We start from the raw sequence: 22543 nt of genomic DNA, 5'->3' as shown, positions 1-22543 counted from the left end.
ACTGGCCTGATCCAACAGGGCTTCTCTTATGTTCTTATGTGACACATAGTGTTGGACTGGATCGGCCATTGGCCTGATCCAACATGGCTTCTCTTCTGTTCTTATGTGACACAGAGTGTTGGACTGGATGGGCCACTGGCCTGATCCAACATGGCTTCTCTTATGCTCTTATGTGACACAGAGTGTTGGACTGGATGGGCCACTGGCCTGATCCAACAGGGCTTCTCTGATGTTCTTATGTGACACAGAGTGTTGGACTGGATGGGCCACTGGCCTGATCCAACAGGGCTTCTCTTATGTTCTTATGTGACAAATAGTGTTGGACTGGATGGGCCATTGGCCTGATCCAACATGGCTTCTCTTCTGTTCTTATGTGACACAGAGTGTTGGACTGGATGGGCCACTGGCCTGATCCAACATGGCTTCTCTTATGCTCTTATGTGACACAGAGTGTTGGACTGGATGGGCCACTGGCCTGATCCAACAGGGCTTCTCTTATGTTCTTATGTGACACAGAGTGTTGGACTGGATGGGCCACTGGCCTGATCCAACAGGGCTTCTCTTATGTTCTTATGTGACACATAGTGTTGGACTGGATCGGCCATTGGCCTGATCCAACATGGCTTCTCTTCTGTTCTTATGTGACACAGAGTGTTGGACTGGATGGGCCACTGGCCTGATCCAACATGGCTTCTCTGATGTTCTTATGTGACACAGAGTGTTGGACTGGATGGGCCACTGGCCTGATCCAACAGGGCTTCTCTTATGTTCTTATGTGACACATAGTGTTGGACTGGATCGGCCATTGGCCTGATCCAACATGGCTTCTCTTCTGTTCTTATGTGACACAGAGTGTTGGACTGGATGGGCCACTGGCCTGATCCAACATGGCTTCTCTTATGCTCTTATGTGACACAGAGTGTTGGAGTGGATGGGCCACTGGCCTGATCCAACAGGGCTTCTCTGATGTTCTTATGTGACACAGAGTGTTGGACTGGATGGGCCACTGGCCTGATCCAACAGGGCTTCTCTTATGTTCTTATGTGACCCAGAGTGTTGGACTGGATGGGCCACTGGCCTGATCCAACATGGCTTCTCTTATGTTCTTATGTGACACAGAGTGTTGGACTGGATGGGCCATTGGCCTGATCCAACAGGGCTTCTCTTATGTTCTTATGTGACCCAGAGTGTTGGACTGGATGGGCCACTGGCCTGATCCAACATGGCTTCTCTTATGTTCTTATGTGACACAGAGTGTTGGACTGGATGGGCCACTGGCCTGATCCAACAGGGCTTCTCTTATGTTCTTATGTGACCCAGAGTGTTGGACTGGATGGGCCACTGGCCTGATCCAACATGGCTTCTCTTATGTTCTTATGTGACACAGAGTGTTGGACTGGATGGGCCATTGGCCTGATCCAACAGGGCTTCTCTTATGTTCGTATGTGACACAGAGTGTTGGAGTGGATGGGCCATTGGCCTGATGCAACAGGGCTTCTCTTATGTTCGTATGTGACACAGAGTGTTGGACTGGATGGGCCACTGGCCTGATCCAACAGGGCTTCTCTTATGTTCGTATGTGACACAGAGTGTTGGAGTGGATGGGCCATTGGCCTGATGCAACAGGGCTTCTCTTATGTTCTTATGTGACACAGAGTGTTGGACTGGATGGGCCATTGGCCTGATCCAACAGGGCTTCTCTTATGTTCTTCTGGCTAGAATCTACCCCACGTATTCTGATAAATGTTGGAAGTGTCACGAAGCTAAAGGGTCTCTGTTTCATATATGGTGGCAATGCAAAAAGGCTAAAAAATATTGGTCACAGGTTAATATTTGGATTCAAAAATTTTGGAAGTACAAATTAATCATGTACCGGAACTTTATTTGATATCAATAAATTGTTAAAACACAAATAGGGTGTAGAGGGTGGAAGGGCATGGCATAAATCACGTTAGAGAATGAGCAGGAATATTCCAAAGAAATAGACAAGAAGGACCAGAGGCTATATTTCAATGGTCTTGTTGTAATTACTTAGTGTGAGTATTCCATTGGATAGATACCTCTGGGAGTTTCGTTTTGTGTCGTCAGTGCTCGCTCCAAGAAGGGATGTATAATGAGTTTCTATCCCCCATGCTGGCTGTCTGGATGCCCATCAAATTAGTTTACAGCAGGATTGGCGAGACTTGCTTAACAAAAGAGCCGCAGAGAATGAACGTCAGGTGTTTGAGAGCCACGAGCAATGAACATCAGACGTTTGGGAGCTGTAAGACAGGAAGGAAGATGGGGAAGGAGGGGTGTAAAGAAAGCAACTTTAAATGATTAGGGTTTGTAGAATCTTTCGGGATCAAGTGCCGTGTTCTACTGGAGAAAGTTTTCCTTCCAGACGTTTCGTTCTCAGCTGCGGAGAACATCCTCAGTGGCGTTGAGGATGTTCTCCGCAGCTGAGAACGAAACGTCTGGAAGGAAAACTTTCTCCAGTAGAACACGGCACTTGATCCCGAAAGATTCTACAAACCCTAATGATGTTACCAGCCGTGAAAACCTGAAATCTTTGACAACTTTAAATGCATTCCGCAAGCCACCGAATATGGCTCGGTTTGGTGAAGTGATTTAAAGAGACAAATTCTTTCTTTAAGCCGGCTGACAAGGCGGTGGGGGCTTCGAGAGCCACACAATATGAGTGAAAGAGCCACATGTGGCTCCCGAGCCACAGTTTGGCCACCCCTCGTTTAGGGCTTGAACAAATGGTTAAAGATGCGAAGGCCTGGAAAAACTGAGGCTTTTATTCCCCCCTGAGGGCAGATGTCAGAAATGTGTTGCCCACTGAAATAAGCAAAAGATGTTTCATTGCGGTGGGATTTGTGAAGGGTGTGTTCCTTGAGGATTGTGTCCATCGTGATCATGGTCTTTCCTGACTCCTGATCCTGCCGCTTTTCTTTCCTCAGGTGGAGTATCTCTACTCTTTGGTTTACCAGGCGCTCGACGTCATCTCCAATAAGAAGTGAGTGAAGCCTTTTCTTCCATGCTGGTGGTGCTGGGGGGGGGGGAATGGGAGAGAGGGGATACCTGAGCCCCCTGGAGCTCTCTCAGGTATAAGTACGCAAGAGAAGCCATCTTTGTCACATAAGAGAAGCCATGTACATCAGACTCCTCCACAACAGACACCCTGTTGGGGCTGAGAAGACTCTCACAGCAGCTGCCCTTTCAAGGACAGCGTCTGCCAGAGCTATGGCTGACCCAAGGCCATGCTAGCAGCTGCAAGTGGAAGAGTGCGGAACCGAACCCGGTTCTCCCAGATAGGAGTCTGCACACTTAACCACTACACCAAACTGGGAGGAAGGTATAGGAGATTGTAAGCTGCTCTGAGTCTCCGATTCAGAGCGAAGGGCGGTCTTCTTCTTTCTCTCCTGTGATCTAAATACAAAAAACTGTGAGCTCTCAAGAGTTGAGTTTGATGAACTGGATTTCCTAATGCAATACTGGGATAGTTCTTTGAACATCCCTACAATAGAATCAGGTTCTCTATTTTACGAATTACTTTTTCTTTTTCTTGTCTTTTTTAAATTGTTAATTATACATAAGTGATCTGCCAGCTTCAGAGTCTCCGGCAGCAAAGATTATAGGCTCGTGCCATCTCTGTCAAAACCCTGTCCTCTTCTGAGGCTGGAAAATTCCCATTTTGAGTCACCAAGCGCCCAAGGACCGAATTCTAATTTTACCAGCACTTAACTCACTCTCTGAACTCGTTCCTTCAGGGGGCGTTCGCTTCCCCCAGGAAAGTGGCTTTTCCTGAAGTGAGGTTTATTTCTCTTCCTATTCTGTCTCCTCCCCCCCCCCCCCAACACCACCCTTAACCTTAGGCGAGAGAGGCAGCCAACGTCTGTGAGAGCAGATGGAACGGATGCGGATGTCAGCGCCGGTCCCGAATCAGAAGAGGAAAAGGTGAGGCTGCAAGAAGAAGTGGGCCTTCCTCTTGTGCCCCCTTAATGCAGGCAAAAGTCTTTTCTTTTTTTATAAAACTACCCACTGGCAATCTTTGTGTTTCAGCCCTTGCGAAGCCCGCCGAGGTAGCTAACAAGCTTGAAATGCACATGGCTCAGTGGTAGAGCATCTGCTTGGTAAGCAGAAGGTCCCAGGTTCAATCCCCGGCATCTCCAACTCAAAAGGGTCCAGGCAAAATAGGTGTGAAAAACCTCAGCTTGAGATTCCTGGAGAGCCACTGCCAGTCAGGGGAGGGACAGTGGCTCAGTGGTAGAGCATCTGCTTGGGAAGCAGAAGGTCCCAGGTTCCATCCCCGGCATCTCCAACTCAAACGGGTCCAGTCAAAGAGGTGTGAAAAACCTCAGCTTGAGACCCTGGAGAACCATGAATGGGGCTGTGGCTCAGTGGTAGAGCCTCTGCTTGGTAAGCAGAAGGTCCCAGGTTCAATCCTCGGCATCTCCAACTAAAAAGGGTCCAGGCATGTAGACGTGAAGAAGTCTGCTTGAGACCCTGGAGAGCCACTGCCAGTCTGAGTAGACAAGACTGACTTTAGGGAGGGACGGTGGCTCAGTGGTAGAGCATCTGCTTTGTAAGCAGGAGGTCCCAGGTTCAATCCCCGGCATCTCCAACTAAAAAAGGTCCAGGCACATAGGCGTGAAAAACTTCAGCTTGAGACCCTGGAGAGCTGCTGCCAGTCTGAGTAAACAATACTGACTTTGATGGACGGAGGGTCTGATTCAGTATAAGGCAGCTTCATATGTCCATCCCAGAAAGATAATATTTGCCTTTGGGAGGGACTGTGGCTAAGTGGTAGAGCATCTGCTTGGTAAGCAGAAGGTCCCATGTTCAATCCCCAGCATTGAAACAATTTGAAAACAGTGCTAAAATGCACACACAGCATAAAAACAGCTATTCAAGGACTGATCGAGAAAGAGGGATCACGAGGGGAATGCAAAACCAACCAACAAACAAAAAAAGTCTTCGTCCGCTGTTGGAAGACAGCAGCAGAAGGGGACTGGTGAATCTCTCTGGGGCGAGAGCTCCAGAGCTTTCGTGCCATGACCGAGAAGGCCCATCTCCCAGTTTGCCACCTGCCTAAACTCCAAAGGCCCGAGGGGCACCCGAAGCAAGGTGTTTAATGCCCCTGTATAAATTGATGGTGCGGTCTCATTTGGAGTACTGTGTGCAGTTCTGGTTGCCGCACCTCAAAAAGGATATTATAGCTTTGGAAAAAGTCCAGAAAAGGACAACTAGAATGATTAAAGGGTTGGAACACTTTCCCTATGAAGAAAGGTTAAAACGCTTGGGGCTCTTTAGCTTGGAGAAACGTCGACTGCGGGGTGACATGAGAGAGGTTTACAAGATAATGCATGGGATGGAGAAAGAAGTCCTTTTCTCCCTTTCTCACGATACAAGAACTTGTGGGCATTCGATGAAATTGCTGAGCAGACAGGTTAAAACGGATAAAAGGAAGTCCTTCTTCACCCAAAGGGTGATTGGCATGTGGCTGAAACCTACATGAAAATACCAAGTGACCAGTAACTGTGTTCTCTAGTGTGTTCTGGTACTGTTTTAGCATGATCAGCGGTTCTGTGAACTGGGTGGGCTGGAGATCCAAATGAATTCCAAGGGTCGGCCTTTCTTTTTCAATACAGTTTTGGAACTGTGCTCTTCCTGCCCTACCAAAGAGGAGAGGAAGAGAGCCAGTTCGGTATAGTGGTGAAGTACACGGACTCTTATCTGGGACAGCCGGCTCCTCCACTTGCAGCTGCTGGAATGGCCTTGGGTCAGCCATAGCTCTCGCATAGCTGTCCTGGAGAGGGCAGCTTCTGTCTGAGCTCTCTCAGTCCCACCTACCTCACAGGGTGTCTCTTGTGGGGGAGGAAGGGAAAGGAGATTGTGAGCCACTCTGAGATTTAGAGTGTAGGGTGGGATGTAAATCCAATATCTTATTATTGAGAGAGCCAGTTTGGTGTAGTGGTGAAGTGCGCAGACTCTTATCTGGAAGATCCGGGTTTGATTTCCCGCTTCTCCACTTGCAGCTGGTGGAATGGCCTTTAGTCAGCCACAGCTCTCTCAGTGCTGTCCTTGAAAGGGCAGCTTCGGTCAGAGCTCTCTCAGCCCCACCCACCTCTCAGGGTGTCTGTTGTGGGAGAGGAAGGGAAAGGAGTTTGTAGGCCACCCTGAGACTCTGAGATCTAAAGTGAAGGGCAGGATATAAATCCAGTATCTTCTTAGAGAGCCAGTTTGGTGTAGCGGTGAAGTGTGCGGACTCTTATCTGGGAGAACCGGGTTGGATTCCCCACTCCTCCACTTAAAGCTGCTGGAATGGCCTTCAGTCAGCCATAGCTCTCGCAGAGCTGTCCTTGAAAGGGCAGCTTCGGTCAGAGCTCTCTCAGCCCCACCCGCCTCACAGGGGAGGGTCTCTTGTGGGGGAGGAGGGTGAAGGAGATTGTGAGTCTCTCTGAGACTCTGATTCAAATCCAATATCTTCTTCTTGTTCTTATTACCCTTGTTCGAATCTCTCTCGTTCCTTCCCCTTCTGCAGTTCCTGTCTTTGGATGACATTCAAGAGAGCAGCAGAGCGAGCACGGACCTGAGGGAGAACCATCGGCACAGCGTGAGTGACTTCCACTCCAGGCAGCCTCCCTCTCAGGGGATTTCCGAGCAGAACAGCGGAGGGGAGGGCCAGGAATTTTGGAGAGGGGCTTATGGACACCCAGATCCAGGCTACAGGACTCCGGTGGGGGATGTTTCAGGGGCTGGAGGCTACAAGGTTCACACAAGCGAACGTTCCCTCTGGATTTTCAGAGGAAACCACGATTCAAAATATTTTCATGTGTCCTTTCCACCTAATCCAGGCCCCCAAGGTGATGAATGAAATATATATATATTTTCATGGAGATGGATTCAGATGTTAGTCTGTTTGTAGCAACAAAAAAGAGCCTAGAGTCCAGGAGCCCTTTAAAGACTAACGAAACTTTCATGAGTCGACTAGAACGATTCAAGGGCTGGAACACTTTCCCTTCAGAGAAAGGATAAAGCCAGGGCTTTTTTTTAAGCAGGAACTCCTTTGCATATGAGGCCACATCCCCCTGATGGAGCCAATCCTCCTGGAGCTTACGGTAGACCCTGTCAGAAGAGCCCTCTAAGCTCCTGGAGGATTGGCTACATCAGGGGGATGTGGCCTCATATGCAGAGGAGTTGCTGCTCCAAAGAAAGCCCTGGATAAAGTGCTTGGGGCTATTTAGCTTGGAGAAACGTCGAATGAGGGGTGACATAGAGGTTTACAAGACTAGGCATGGGATAGAGAAGGTAGAGAAAGAAGGTCTTTTCTCCCTTTCTCACAATACAAGAACTCGTGGGCATTTGATGAAATTGCTGAGCAGTCGGGTTAGAAGGGATAAAAGGAGGTACTTCTTCACCCAAAGGGTGATTAACACGTGGAATTCACTGCCACAGAAGGTGATAGCGGCTACAAGCATAGCCAGCTTCAAGAGGGGGTTAGATAAACATCTGGAGCAGAGGTCCAACAGTGGCTATTAGCCGCAGAGTATTGTTGGAACTCTCTGTCTCAGGCAGTGATGCTTTGTATTCTTGGTGCTTGGGGAGGGCACAGTGGGAGGGCTTCTAGTGTCCTGGCCCCACTGGTGGACCTCCTGATGGCACTTGGTTTTTATTGGCCACTGTGTGACACAGAGTGTTGGACTGGATGGGCCATTGGCCTGACCCAACATGGTTTCTCTTATGTTCTTATGTGACACAGAGTTTTGGACTGGATGGGCCATTGGCCTGACCCAACATGGCTTCTCTTATGTTCTTATGTGACACAGAGTGTTGGACTGGATGGGCCATAGGCCTGATCCAACATGGCTTCTCTTATGTTCTTATGTGACACAGAGTTTTGGACTGGATGGGCCATTGGCCTGACCCAACATGGTTTCTCTTATGTTCTTATGTGACACAGAGTGTTGGACTGGAGGGGCCACTGGCCTGATCCAACAGGGCTCCTCTTATGTTCTTATGTGACACAGTGTTGGACTGGAGGGGCCATTGGCCTGATCCAACATGGCTTCTCTTATGTTCTTCTTTGGAGGTTTTTGCACAGAGGCTAGATGGCCATCTGACAGCAATGAGGATCCTGTGAATTTAGGGGGAGGGGTTTGTGAGTTTCCTGCCTTGTGCAGGGGGTTGGACTAGATGACCCTGGAGGTCAACTCTGTGGTTCTATGAATCCGACCGTTGATGCATCAAGCTTGGTATCATGTACTTAGACCAGCAGTGGCTCTCCGGGGTCTCAGGCAGAGGCCATTTTTCATCAGCTACAGCCTGGTTCTTTTAGCTGGGACTGAACCTGAGACCTTCCACATTGCCCAGCAGAAGTTCCGCCCCTGAGCCGTGGTCCCTCCCTCTTTCCGGGACATCTCTCCAGCTTTTACCCATGCAGTGCACTGACCCCTTTGCTGGCAGCAGCAACGGTCCACCGGAGCCTCAGGAAGCCTCCTGTGGCCAAAACAGGGAGCCGTTGCCAGGTTTTCCTCTGGTTTTTTGATAGCTTTCCAGCTGGGGAGGGCAGCTGGGCAAAGGCACCCCTGAGTGGCCCAGCATCCCTTTCTCGTTTCTCTTTCCAGACTGTCAGCGTCGTCCCCTTGACTCCCATGGCCCTGGTGCCCCCAGAGGAGGCGGAAAAGAAGGACAACCCCCTGTTTAGGTAAGCTTCTCTTCCCGAGGTGGCAGGACCTTTGATGTCCCCCCAAACACACACTCAGAAGAGAGCCAGTTCGCTGTAGTGGTGAAGTGCGTGGACTCTTATCTGGGAGAACCGGGTTTGATTCCCCACTCCTATACATACACCTGTTGAGTGACCTTGAGTCAGCCAGAGCTCTTGCAGAGTTGTCCTTGAAAGGGCAGCTGCTGTGAGAGTCTTCTCAGCCCCACCCACCTCACAGGGTGTCTGTTGTGGGGGAGGAAGGGAAAGGAGATTGTGAGCCGCTCTGAGACTCTTCGGAGTGGAGGGCGGGATATAAATCCAATATCTTCATCTACCTCACAGGGTGTCTGTTGTGGGGGAGGAAGGGAAAGGAGATTGTGAGCCGCTCCGAGACTCTTCGGAGTGGAGGGCGGGATATAAATCCAATATCTTCATCTACCTCACAGATGTCTGTTCTGGGGGGGAAGAAGGTAAAGGTGATTGTGAGCTGCTCTGAGACTCTGATTCAGAGAGAAGGGCGGGGGATAAATCTGCAGTCTTCTTCTTCTGTGCTTATAAAATATTAAGATTATATTTGTAGGCAGGGGTCATTTTGTAGAAGAAGAGGTGCCGGAGCTCAGTAGCACAACTCATTTCCATAACTCATTTGCATAATGCCCCACACCCCTGACATCACCAGCAGGTCGACTAAATTCCATCAGCTCAACATCTACCTTAAAATGCTTCTTGAGTGATCGTCGTTATAAGAAAACCTGACTCCCCTCATACTTTTAAAATTTCTTTCTCCTCTGTGGCCACAGTGGTATGAGGAAGATTTCCATCAGTCTGCTTGGTACGTTTTGGTTATTTTCCCATTTTTTTTGTGGGGAAAAAAAATTAGCAATTTTGTCCAATCTTAATGTTCAGCAAAATTGTCACAGGGGGTTTGAACGATGGAGCCCAGAAGAAAGGGGCTTTTGGGGGGGGGGGTTAAGAAGGAAAGAGCACAATGAAACTTCGAGGTTCCGGAGCTCTCCTCCTGTGAGCTCCTGCCCAAAATGAGGCCAGTTTGTAGGTATATAGATGTCTGTTGAATGTGGATGGGGGTTGTTAGGTTCTTGCGTTTGACAGGCGACGTTTGATTCCGTTTGCATTTGGCTTCCGCGATGGCCTTTTCTGAGCGTTCCTGGCCTCATCTGCAGAGCTGCGGCGAGAACCTCGTCGCGTTTCCCTGGCTTAGCTTCGGTCTGTTCCCTTGCAGCCGGAAAGGGGAGATCCTGGCGAGCCGGAAGGATTTCACGATGAACATGTGCACTCCCCATGCCAGCGGGGCCTTCATGGTGGAGCTGGCAGGACTTTCACCCACCAAGTGGCCGCCCGGGCGGAACGGCGGATGCGACGGTGGCAACTCCGTGGGCGTGGATGGTGCGTAGCTTTTACAGCGATCCAGTGCAGCCTCAGTAATCATGTTTGTGTGAGAAGTCAGAGTACAGCTTCAGAGGAGGCCCGACGGAGTGCGTCCAAGCAGGTCCATCCAGCCCAGCCTCCTGCTTCCGAAAGAGGGCAGTCGGACACCGCCGGGAAGCTGGCTGGCTGGGCAGGGTGGAAGCGGCCACCTCTTGACGTGGAACCAGAGAGCTCACGGGTATGATCAAGGTATAGAACTTTAGAACACTCCGTGAGAGCTTTTAACTAATGCATATATTGAAAACGAAGCTTTAAACCACAGTATTTTTTTCACTTACTCATTTGGAATTCTTTTACAGTCCATTTGGCAATATGCAATGTTGTGATTGTGAGCCGCTCTGAGACTCTTCGGAGTGGAGGGCGGGATATAAATCCAATATCTTCTTCTTCTTCGTTTGTAGGTCTTCCTGAAGTCCAATGCAGGTGCGATGGCAGCTTCCAGACTGGTGTGGCTGCAAATGGGCTGCTGCTTCCGTCCAGTTTCATAGCGAATCCTTCTTCAGGCAGCTCGCCAAGGGATAAAATTTCCGCTCTGTCACCAAGGATCAAGCACGGCTCCACACTTCTTTGTCCTTAGGGGCAGGGGATCCCCTGATTTGGAGGCCCTCCTCCCACTTTAGGGTCATCAGAAAGTGGTGGGGGAGAGGGGAATGTCGGCTGCGCACTCCATTATTCCCTATGGAGACCGATTCCCATAAGATATAATGGAGAATTGATCTGTGAGTATCTGGGGCTGTTTATTGAGGTAGAGGCACCAAATTTTCCTTAAACAGAAGTGTGGAGCCGTGCTTGATCCTTGGAGATAGACAGAACAGTGCCGCATTGAAATTGTATGCCTTGGTGAGCTGCCTGAAGAAGGATTCGCTCTGAAACTGGACAGAAGCAGCAGCCTGGTTGCAGCCGCACCAGTTTGGGAGCTGCAATCGCACCTGCATCGGATTTCAGGAAGGCCTACAAATGAAGAAAAAAACATTGTACGTTGTAAAATGGACAGTAAAATAATTCCAAATGAATATGTGCAAAAATACTGTGGTTTAAAGCTTTGTTTTCAATATAGGCATGAGTTGAAGCTCTTGTGGAGTGTTCTAAAGTTATATAGCTGCCTCTTGACGAGCAGTTCAGAGCATGAACTGGAAATGGGCCGGCACGGATGCCAAGCTGAGGAGCGTCAAAGCTGCTTGCCCGAGGAAAGCGTACGTTCGATGTCACGCATCCATACTGCCCAACCTGCCACGGGTGGAAAAGGACTCCTCCAAGAGCCAGTTTGGTGTAATGATTAAGTGCGGAGACTTTTCCCGCTTACTCCACTTGCAGCTGCTAGAATGGCCTCGGGTCAGCCATAGCTCTCGTGGGAGCTGTCCTTAAAAGGGCAGATGCTGTCAGAGCTCTCTCAGCCCCACCCACCTCACAGGGTGTTTGCTGTGGGGGAAGGATGAGAAAGGAGATTGTGAGCCGCTCTGAGACTCTGAGATTCAGAGTATACGGCAGGATATAAATCCAATATCTTCTTCTAAAGAGTGCCAGTTTGGTGTAGTGGTTAAGTGCGTGGACTCTCATCTGGGAGAACCGGGTTTGATTCCCCACTCCTCCCCTTGCAGCTGCTGGAATGGCCTTGGGTCAGCCATAGCTCTCTTATCTGGGAGAACGGGGTTTGATTTCCCACTCCTCCACTTGCACCTGCTGAAATGGTCTTGGGACAGCCATAGCTCTCTTATCTGGGAGAACCGGGTTTGATTCCCCTCTCCTCCACTTGCAGCTGCTGGAATGGCCTTGGGTCAGCCATAGCTCTCTTATCTGGGAAAACCGGGTTTGATTCCCCACTCCTCCATCTGCAGCTGCTGGAATGGTCTTGGGTCAGCCATAGCTCTCTTATCTGGGAGAACTGGGTTTGATTCCCCACTCCTCCACTTGCACCTACTGGAATGGCCTTGGGTCAGCCAGAGCTCTCTTCTCTGTGAGAACCGGGTTTGATTCGCCTCTCCTCCACTTTCAGCTGCTGGAATTGCCTTGGGTCAGCCAGAGCTCTCTTATCTGGGAGAACCGGGTTTGATTCCCCACTCCTCCACTTGCAGCTGCTGGAATGGCCTTGGGTCAGCCCTAGCTCTTGTAGGAGCTGTCCTTGAAAAGGCAGATGCTGTCAGAGCTCTCTCAGCCCCACCCACATCACAGGGTGTCTGTTGTGGGGGAGGAAGGGAAAAGGAGATTGTGACCACACTGAGACTGAGATTCAGAGTATAGGGCGGGACATAAATCCAATTTCTTCTCTTCCTCCCCCTTCCTCTTCCTCCTCCTTCTTATTCCTCTTCCCCCGCCCCCCCCCCCTTGCTGTGCCAGGCCTTAGAAGCTCTTCCTGCAGGGAGGGAGACAGACTTGACACTTGGCCGTTTTGAATCCTGACCAGCTTCCCCGTTGACTCAGACGGGTCAGGCTGCAGAGTTCGGTGGGGGGGGGGGGGAGTTCCAAACTCATTGCAAGCGCCGGCAGTGATGAGGCCGTGGGAATGCGTCCGTCTGTCTTGAATGCTGTTGATTCCCTCTCATGCCCCGCTGCAGGAGCCCAGCAGCTCGCCCCAGGAGCTGGATGCGTCCCCATGGAGGCCAGCATGTGTGAGATGCCCGTTCTTGCCCTGAACTTCTCCGGGGACGGAGGTGAGTTTGTGGCTGCAGCAGGTCTCCGGCTGGGGGGAGAGCGGGCCGCCCAAACTGGCATATTGCCACATTATAAAATGAATATAGACGCTCCTATGAATGCATGTGCTTCTGTACAGATAAATGTTTTTGTTTTCTACAAGACAAATGGCAAGTATACACCCGGTAATTGAAAAGGAGGTGGAGACTGCTGCCCCGGTGCTCTCATAGGGGAAAGCCAGCAGGAGGGATGGTGGCTCAGTGGTAGAGCATCTGCTTGGTAAGCGGAAGGTCCCAGGTTCAATCCCCGGCATCTCCAACTAAAAAGGGTCCAGGCAAAGAGGCATGAAAAACCTCAGCTGGAGACCCTAGAGAGCCGCTGCCAGTCTGAGGAGACAAGACTGACTTGGATAGACCCAGGGGGATCTGATTCAGTAGAAGGCAGCTTCATAGGTTCATATATATATGGGAAGGGGACAGTGGCTCAGTGGTAGAGCATCTGCTTGGTAAGCAGAAGGTCCCAGGTTCCATCCCCGGCATCTCCAACTCAAAAGGGTCCAGGCAAGTAGGCGTGAAAAACCTCAGCTTGAGACCCTGGAGAGCCACTGCTGGTCAAGGGAGGGACAGTGGCTCAGTGGTAGAGCATCTGCTTGGTAGGCAGAAGGTCCCAGGTTCAATCCCTGGCATCTCCAACTCAAAAGGCAAAGAGGCGTGAAAAACCTCAGCTTGAGACCCTGGAGAGCTGCTGCTGGTCAGGGGAGGAACTGTGGCTCAGTGGTAGAGCATCTGCTTGGTAAGCAGAAGGCCCCAGGTTCAATCCCCGGCATCTCCAACTCAAAAGGGTCCAGGCAAAGAGGCGTGAAAAACCTCAGCTTGAGACCCTGGAGAGCGGCTGCCAGGCTGAGTAGACAATACTGACTTTGATGGACCCAGGGGGGTCTGATTCAGTACAAGGCAGCTTCATGTGTTCAGGAGCTGGGGGGAGAGGGGGAATCTCTGGTTCAGGACAAGTCAGTTGAGAGCCGGTTTGGCGCGGTGATGAAGTGCCAGACTCTTATCTGAGGGGACCGGGTTTATTTATTTATTGACATTAGACTTTTATCCCGCCCTCTCCGCCAGCAGACTCAGGGCAGCTCACAACAGTCGTTTACACGGTTTAAAACAATGAGTCCGTAAAAACTTTAAAACATTAATACAATTAAAATTCAAACACTATTCCACGGTGCCGTACCATTACTATGTCGGCGGTTCTGCTTTTCAGGCGGCTGGTCACCGGGAGCTCTAGCTGATGTCAGGTGGCAGCTCTCTCTCCGTTTAAGCATCGAAGGCCTGTCGAAACAATTCGGTCTTACGGGCCCTGCGGAATGTAGGAAGGACCCGCAGGGCCCTTATGGCCTCCGGGAGAGCATTCCATAACTCTGGTGCTGCCACCGAGAAGGCCCTGGCTCGTGTCAAATGCAACCTGGCCTTCTTTGGTCCAGGGGTGGACAGCAGTTTTTTTTTGTCCCTAAGCGCAGTGCTCTCTGGGGGAAAGGTGGTCTCGCAGATAAACAGGCCCCTGACCATAAAGGGCTTTAAAGGTCAATACCAACACCTAGAAATGGACTCGGAACACAATAGGTAGCCAGTGCAGCTCTCAGCACTGGCCGAATGTGCTCCCAACGGAGGAGCCCCATTAACAGCCGTGCCGCAGCGTTTTGCACTAGCTGTAATTTCCGAGTCAGCGTCAAGGGTAGCCCCATGTAGAGAGCATTACAGTGATCTATTCCTGAGGTGACCGTAGCATGGATCACCATTGCTGAGTCGTTGCGCTCCAGGAAAGGGGCCAACGTCCGCACCCGCTAGAGATGAAAAAAGGCGGATCTAGTAGTGGCTGCTACCTGGGCCTCCATCGTAAGGGAGGACTCAAGGAGCAAGCCCAAGCTCTTGACCTTGGGGGCCGGTATCAATGGCACCCCGTCTAGAGCCGGCAGCTGGACCCCTCCCCTTGGACCACCCCAGCTCAGATAGAGAACCTCCGTCTTCGTCGGATTCAATTTCAGCCGACTCAGCCTGAGCCAGGATGCTACGGCTTGAAGAGCCAGGTCCAGATTTTCTGGGGTACAGTCGGACTGGCCTTGATTCCCCACTCCTCCACTTGCAGCTGCTGGGATGGCCTTGGGTCAGCCATAGCTCTCGTAGGAGTTGTCCTTGAAAGGGCAGGTCCTGGGAGAGCCCTCTCAGCCCCACCCACCTCACAGGGTGTCTGTTGTGGGGGGAGAAGATACAGGAGATTGTGAGCCGTCTTCTTCTTCTCTGGGAGAACCGGGTTTGATTCCCCACTCCTCCACTTGCAGCTGCTGGAATGGCCTTGGGTCAGCCAGAGCTCTCTGATCTGGGAGAACCGGGTTTGATTCCCCACTCCTCCACTTGCAGCTGCTGGAATGGCCTTGGGTCAGCCATAGCTTTGGCAGAGGTTGTTCTTGAAAGGGCAGTTGCTGTGAGAGCCCTCTCAGCCCCACCCAACTCACAGGGTGTCTGTTGTGGGGGGAGAAGGTACAGGAGATTGTGAGCCGCTCTGATTCAGAGAGAAGGGCAGGGTATAAATCTGCAGTCTTCTTCTTCTACAAGACAAATGGCAAGTTGTTGTTGTTCAGTCGCACAGTCAAGTCTGACTCTTTGCGTATACACCCAGTAATTCAGGGGTGGCCAACGGTAGCTCTCCAGAAGTTTTTTTTGCCTACAACTCCCGTCAGCCCCAGCCATTGGCCATGCTGGCTGAGGCTGATGGGAGTTGTAGGCAAAAACATCTGGAGAGTTGCCGGTGGCCACCCCTGCAGTAATTGAAAAGGAGGTGGAGTTTGCTGCCCCCTGTGCTCTCATGGGGGAAGCCAGCAGGAGCTGGGGGGTGGGGGAAGGTCTCGGGTTCAGGAGAAGTCGAAGGGATATTTGCATAGGAGCAAAACGGAACTTGGGAGGGAGGGTGGCCATTGCACAGATGAAGGAGGGTGGCCGTTGCGTGGATGAAGGAGGGTGGCTGTTGCACAGATGAAGGAGGGTGGCCGTTGCGCAGATGAAGGAGGGTGGCCGTTGCGCGGATGAAGGAGAGTGGCCGTTGCGCAGATGAAGGAGGGTGGCCGTTGAACAGATGAACGCACAAACCAGGCTTGTTGAGGTGGGCTACTGGACCGAGAAGTACAGCTGAACTCAGCAAGGGAGCGCAGCTTTCCCCTCTTCTCGAGCAGATGGGTGTATTTTTTGCTCTTTGTCTCCCCATGAGAAAGCCGAGGCAGCGAGACCTGAGTGCGGCGACGACGACGACGGAGGGGGCGGTGACTTCGCGCTGGACGTCTCAGATGGCGGCCCGGAGGCCCCTGCGAGAGTGGCAGAGCACGTTTTGCTTCAAGCGGTATTTCGGGAGAAACGAGGGCAGGATGCCGTTTGGGGGGGTCTGTCCTCCGTGGGGATTCAGCCTCTCTCCCTCTCACGTGGGACCCTGACCCCCCTGCTCTCCTGTCTTGCAGAGCGTCCCCCAAAAGAAAGGATATATGTTGCGGGAGAGACCTCCTGCCCCAGACGCCAGTGCTCATGTAAAGGTAAGAGTGGGAGGGGCCTTACTAGAAAAGCAGAAGCCGGTTTGGTGTAGCTCTCTTATCCGGGAGAACGGGGTTTGATTCCCCAATCCTGCACTTGCAGCTGTTGGAATGGCCTTGGGTCAGCCAGAGCTCTCTTATCTGGGAGAACCGGGTTTGATTCCCGTCTCCTCCACTTGCAGCTGCTGGAATGGCCTTGGGTCAGCCAGAGCTCTCTTATCTGGGAGAACAGGGTTTGATTCCCCACTCCTCCGCTTGCAGCTGCCGGAATGTCCTTGGGTCAGCCACAGCTCTCTTATCTGGGAGAACCGGGTTTGATTCCCCACTCCTCCACTTGCAGCTGCTGGAATGGCCTTGGGTCAGCCACAGCTCTCTTATCTGGGAGAACCGGGTTTGATTCCTCACTCCTCCACTTGCACCTGCTGGGATGGCCTTGGGTCAGCCAGAGCTCTCTTATCTGGGAGAACCGGTGTTGATTCCCCACTCCTCCACTTGCAGCTGCTGGAATGGCCTTGGGTCAGCCAGAGCTCTCTTATCTGGGAGAACCAGGTTTGATTCCCCACTCCTCCACTTGCAGCTGCTGGAATGGCCTTGGGTCAGCCAGAGCTCTCTTATCTGGGAAAACCGGATTTGATTACCCACTCCTCCACTTGCAGCCGTTGGGATGGCAACAATTCTATGCCCAGCAAAAAAGCTCCATCAGGCCATAGAATTGTTGCGGAGACCTTCGGGTACCTTGGAAATGAAATAGAAAGGAGTCCGGATTAATTTCTCAGTTTTATAGTAAATCCCAAGCATGAAGAATTGCTGAATGCAACAGGAAGTACAAGTAAACAATCCCATCACAATCTCTCTTTCAGGGGATTTAAAGTTATATCAGTCCTACTGTGAAACTGATAAGAACATAAGAGAAGCCATGTTGGATCAGGTGTCACTCTGTGTCACAAGTGGCCAATATATATGTGTGTGTGTGTGTGTGTGTGTGTGTGTATATATATGTATATACACAGACACACACACACACACATATATATATACTGTGGCTAATAGCCGCTGATGGACCTCTGCTCCATATTTTTATCTAATCCCCTCTTAAAGCTGGCTATGCTTGTAGCCGCTACCACCTCCTGTGGCAGTGAATTCCACGTGTTAATCACCCTTTGGGTGAAGAAGTACTTCCTTTTATCTGTTTTAACCTAACTGCTCAGCAATTTCATTGAATACCCACGAGTTCGTGTATTGTGAGAAAGGGAGAAAAGGACTTCTTTCTCTACTTTCTCCATCCCATGCATAATCTTGTAAACCTCTATCATGTCACCCCGCAGTCGACGTTTCTCCAAGCTAAAGAGCCCCAAGCATTTTAACCTTTCTCATAGGGAAAGTGTTCCAGCCCTTTAATCATTCTAGTTGCCCTTTTCTGCACTTTTTCCAATGCTGTAATATCCTTTTTGAGGTGCGGCGACCAGAACTGCACACAGTACTCCAAATGAGACCGCACCATCATTTATACAGGGGCATTATGATACTGGCTGATTTGTTTTCAATTCCCTTCCTAATAATCCCCAGCATGGCATTGGCGCTTTTTATTGCAATCGCACACTGCCTTGACATTTTCAGTGAATTCTCTACCACGACCCCAGGATCTCTCTCTTGATCCCTGTATTTGTGTGTGGAATATTTTAAAGAGACGCTTACTTGATTAAATATTTTCGATACATGGAACGGATATTGCAGCCCAGTAATCTTGATCATGTATACCCTTGGAGGTTTTTGGCTGCTCATTGTTCACGCAACGGAGCATTATGATTTGGTGTTTCTTTTGGGTCTCCTGGCTGCTCAGGCTTGCCTTAGGCCTGGCCAGGGTGTCTTTGCTCCTTGCCAGTCCAGCGCTCATGTCAAAGCCCTGAGGGTGCCTCTCTTTCTTTGCCAGGAGATGCTGGACCCCTGGCGCAGCCTCGACCCCTTCAGTTCCTCGGATGAGAAGCCCCTGAAGAAAGGTGAGTCCGGGCGGGCAGGACTGGTGGTGAAGGCACCTTTTCCAGCCTCACGGCATGCGGAGAGGGGGAAAGCTATCCGCTTGCCTCAGGAATTCACTAGGCCCGACTTCCCGAACAGTGAATGTGCTGGAAGCTGCCTTCTGTTGAACCACACCTTTGGTTCCTCAAAGTCAGTTCTGTCTTCCCAGGCTGGCAGCAGCTCTTGTAAGATCTCAGGCGGAGGGATTTCACATCACCTAATACTGGAGAGGCCGGGGATTGAACCTGCGACCTTGTATATGTTAAGCAGACACTCTACCACGGCCCAGAATCGAACCTGGGACCTTCTGCATGCCAAGCAGGTGCTATATCACTGAGCCACGGCCCAGAATTGAACCTGGGACCTTCTGCATGCCAAGCAGGTGCTCTATCACTGAGCCACGGCCAAGAATCGAACCTTGGACCTTCTGCATGCCAAGCAGATGCTCTATCACTGAGCCACGGCCCAGAATCAAACCTGAGACCTGCATGCCAAGCAGATGCTCTATCACTGAGCCACGGCCAAGAATCAAACCTGGGACCTTCTGCATGCCAAGCAGGTGCTCTATCACTGAGCCACGGCCCAGAATCGAACCTGAGACCTTCTGCATGCCAAGCAGATGCTCAACCACTGAGCCCAGAATCGAACCTGGGACCTTCTGCATGCCAAGCAGATGCTCTATCACTGAGCCACGGCCCAGAATCAAACCTGAGACCTTCTGCATGCCAAGCAGATGCTCTATCACTGAGCCACGGCCAAGAATCAAACCTGGGACCTTCTGCATGCCAAGCAGGTGCTCTATCACTGAGCCACGGCCCAGAATCGAACCTGGGACCTTCTGCATGCCAAGCAGATGCTCTATCACTGAGCCACGGCCCAGAATCCAACCTGGGACCTTCTGCATGCCAAGCAGATGCTCTATCACTGAGCCACGGCCCAGAATCAAACTTGAGACCTTCTGAATGTCGAGTAGACGCTCTGCCACTGAGCCACGGCCCAGCAGATGCTCTGCCACCGTCTGAAGTAGTGGCAGTTCCTGATGCTTTGGCAAAGCACAGAGCCAAAGGTTGTGCTCAGCAGGATCCCAGCCTACTATGGAGATCACGGAGGGCGTTGCCAGGCCTTTGGAAAGACCGGGTGGTGAGGCAGGATTCTCGGGTGAGCCTTGTGCACCGGCCGGGTCCCAGAAGCCTCTCTTCTCCCCTTCCTCTCTCCAGGGAAGCCCTTCACGGTGCCCCGGAGCCTGGGCGACCTGCTAGGCACGAAGCGGAAGAGGAGGACGTCCGTCAAGCTGCAGGAATTCCCCAAGTGGTTCTCGGCAACGGGTGAGCACCGCCTTATCCCGGAGCACGTGCCGCAGAATTGCCACTGAGCCACGGCCCAGAATTGAACCTGGGACCTTCTGCATGCCAAGCAGAGACTCTTAACACTGAGCCACAGCCCCACTTCATGGCTCTCCAGGGGCTCAGGCAGGTCTTCCCATCCCTCCTGCCTGGTCCTTTTAACTGGAGATGCCGGGGATTGAACCTGGGACCGTCTGCACACCAAGCAGAGGTTCTGCCTCAGAGCCACAGCCCCACTTCATGGCTCTCTAGGGTCTCAGGCGGAGGTCTTTCCAATCCCCTCCTGCCTGGTCCTTTTCACTGGAGCTGCCAGGGATTGAACCTGGGACCTTCTGCACGCCAAGCAGAGACTCTGCCAGTGAACCACAGCCCCACTTCATGGCTCTCTAGGGTCTCAGGCGGAGGTCTTTCCCATCCCCTCCTGCCTGGTCCTTTTAACTGGAGATGCCGGGGATTGAACCTGGGACCTTCTGCATGCCAAGCAGATGCTCTGCCACTGAGCCACGGCGCAGAATCGAAGCTGGGACCTCACCAGTGCAGGATTCGGCTCGGCTTTTGCCAGTCCATCCTGTCGAGCGCCGATGTCCTCGTTATCTTCCTGGAAAGAAGCTTCCTTTGATCCCCAGGGGTTCTGGGAACTGAGAAAGAGCCAACAAGATATTCTTTTTGGGGGGGGAGGGGAGGAAGGGCGCAACACTAAGCTAGGGGAGCCTCTGCCGTCTTTTTCTCAGCACCCTCATTGTGTCGTTTCAGAGCATGACAGAGCCGGCGACCGGAAGAGCAAGAAGAGAGGCCCGACGTTTGCCGGTGAGCGGGCGAGGATGGCCGGAGCAGGCGTGTGGGCCCCGGCATTCATGCCCGGGGGTGCGTGGGTGGGGCTGGCTGCCTCTCTCCTGGTGCTGCTCTTCACTGCTTCCGGACCAACGTTCCCCCTGAGCTGCGGAGCCTTGCAAGCAAAATTCTATTTTGTGAACTCCTGGCATGGAAGTGGGGAGCCCCCGCATCGGTTACGTGGCTCTGAGGCTGTTTTTTTCCGTGCTCAGAGAAAAAGGTGTGAGCCGGAGGCTAAAAAAACTAAGTTCGCTCACCCTGATTTACCTTAGAGGGAACACCCGTCCTGGCTACGCGCTTGGCCTGTTGGATGCCGGGCTGTGCAAGGGGGGGGGGGGGGGCGGGTTCTAGCAAGAAAGGAATTTTTGAATGGTGTGAGAGCCAGTTTGCTATAGTGGTTAAGTGTGCAGACTCTTCTCTGGGAGACCCGGGTTTGATTCCCCCCTCTTCCACTTGCACCTGCTGGAATGGCCTTGGGTCAGCCAGAGCTCTCTTATCTGGGAGAACTGGGTTGGATTCCCCCCTCCTCCACTTGCACCTGCTGGAATGGCCTTGGGTCAGCCAGAGCTCTCTTATCTGGGAGAACTGGGTTGGATTCCCCCCTCTTCCACTTGCACCTGCTGGAATGGCCTTGGGTCAGCCAGAGCTCTCTTATCTGGGAGAACTGGGTTGGATTCCCCCCTCCTCCACTTACAGCTGCTGGAATGGCCTTGGGTCAGCCATAGCTCTCTTATCTGGGAGAACTGGGTTTGATTCTCCACTCCTCCACTCGCACCTGCTGGAATGGCCTTGTGTCAGCCAGAGCTCTCTTATCTGGGAGAACCGGGTTAGATTCTCCACTCCTCTATTTGCAGCTAGTGGAATGGCCTTGGGTCAGCCAGAGCTCTCTTATCTGGGAGAACTGGGTTTGATTCCCCCCTCCTCCACTTGCACCTGCTGGAATGGCCTTGGGTCAGCCAGAGCTCTCTTATCTGGGAGAACCGGGTTTGATTCCCCACTCCTCCACTTGCACCTGCTGGAATGACCTTGGGTCAGCCAGAGTTCTCTTATCTGGGAGAACCGGGTTTGATTCCCCACTCCTCCGCTTGCAGCTGCTAGAATGGCCTTGGGTCAGCCATAGCTCTTGCGGGAGTTGTCCTTGAAAGGGCAGCTTCTGTCATAGCTCTCTCAGACCCACCCACCTCATAGGGGGTCTGTTGTGGGGGAAGGAGATTGTGAGCCGCTCTGAGTGTCTGATTCAGAGTGAAGGGCGGGGTATAAATCTGCAGCCTCCTCCTTCTTCTGATCCTCCGGCTGTTTGTTTTGTCTCTGAGCAGACCTGGAAGTTCTCTACTGGAAGCACGTGAAGGAGTGCCTGGCTGCCCAGCGGAAGCTGCAGAGGCGGATGGTAATGGCGGCTTGAGGGAGGCTGGTGGGAGTAGGGGGTGCCCTGAGCCCCCCCCCCCAATGTGTTGCTTCTGGGCCCCCTGCTCATCTTAAGGCCTGCTGGAGCCCAAGTGGGATGAGACGGGGTGAGGTTGTTGGAGATAGAGGGGGCTGCGCTGCACCAGAAAGAGCAGCTTCGGGGTCCCAGGAGCAGGGAGAGCCGTGATTCACTGAAGGGCCGGGGCTCGATGCTTTCCATCTGGAAGTTCCCAGGTCCAATCCCCAGCGTCTCCTGCTACGAGGATCACGTCGGAGGGGATGGGAAAGACCTCTTATCAAGGCCCTGGGAAGCTGCTGCCAGTCTGAGTAGACGATAGTGCAGGGATGTCAAACTCATTTGTTCTGAGGGCCACGTCTGACTAGAGTTGGAGGGGGCCTCCAGGGTCATCTAGTCCAACCCCCTGCACAATGCAGGAAACTCACAAACCCCTCCCCTTAAATTCACAGGATCTTCCTTGCTGTCAAATGGCCACCTAGCCTCTGCTTAAAAACCTCCAAGGAAGGAGAGCCCACCACCTCCCGAGGAGGAAGCCTGTTCCATTGAGGAACCCCTGTAAACTCACAAACCCCTCCCCCTAAATTCAAGGATCC

The 22543-nt window shown here is 52.0% G+C and overlaps 1 protein-coding gene and 1 non-coding gene across 2 annotated transcripts in view; both read left to right on the top strand.

Moving 5' to 3' along the window:
* NCAPH2 (non-SMC condensin II complex subunit H2) overlaps positions 1–22543 on the top strand; it is a 40217-nt gene that overhangs the window by 4433 nt on the left and 13241 nt on the right. Inside the window, exons 3-14 of the mRNA XM_060246043.1 lie at positions 2946–3001; positions 3861–3942; positions 6530–6601; positions 8613–8692; positions 9933–10087; positions 12691–12786; positions 16029–16153; positions 16269–16340; positions 18268–18334; positions 19571–19678; positions 20450–20503; positions 21844–21914. Of these exons, the coding sequence (XP_060102026.1) occupies positions 2946–3001; positions 3861–3942; positions 6530–6601; positions 8613–8692; positions 9933–10087; positions 12691–12786; positions 16029–16153; positions 16269–16340; positions 18268–18334; positions 19571–19678; positions 20450–20503; positions 21844–21914 (1038 nt within the window). The remainder of the gene's footprint in view (positions 1–2945; positions 3002–3860; positions 3943–6529; positions 6602–8612; positions 8693–9932; positions 10088–12690; positions 12787–16028; positions 16154–16268; positions 16341–18267; positions 18335–19570; positions 19679–20449; positions 20504–21843; positions 21915–22543) is intronic.
* TRNAT-UGU (transfer RNA threonine (anticodon UGU)) lies at positions 4543–4609 on the top strand. The gene has a single exon. It is a non-coding gene; the product is annotated as a tRNA-Thr (tRNA).

Source organism: Heteronotia binoei, chromosome 8 (genome assembly GCF_032191835.1).
Source record: "Heteronotia binoei isolate CCM8104 ecotype False Entrance Well chromosome 8, APGP_CSIRO_Hbin_v1, whole genome shotgun sequence".
In the NCBI taxonomy this organism is placed as follows: Eukaryota; Metazoa; Chordata; class Lepidosauria; order Squamata; family Gekkonidae; genus Heteronotia; species Heteronotia binoei.
This window is presented reverse-complemented; position numbering and strand designations above follow the sequence as displayed.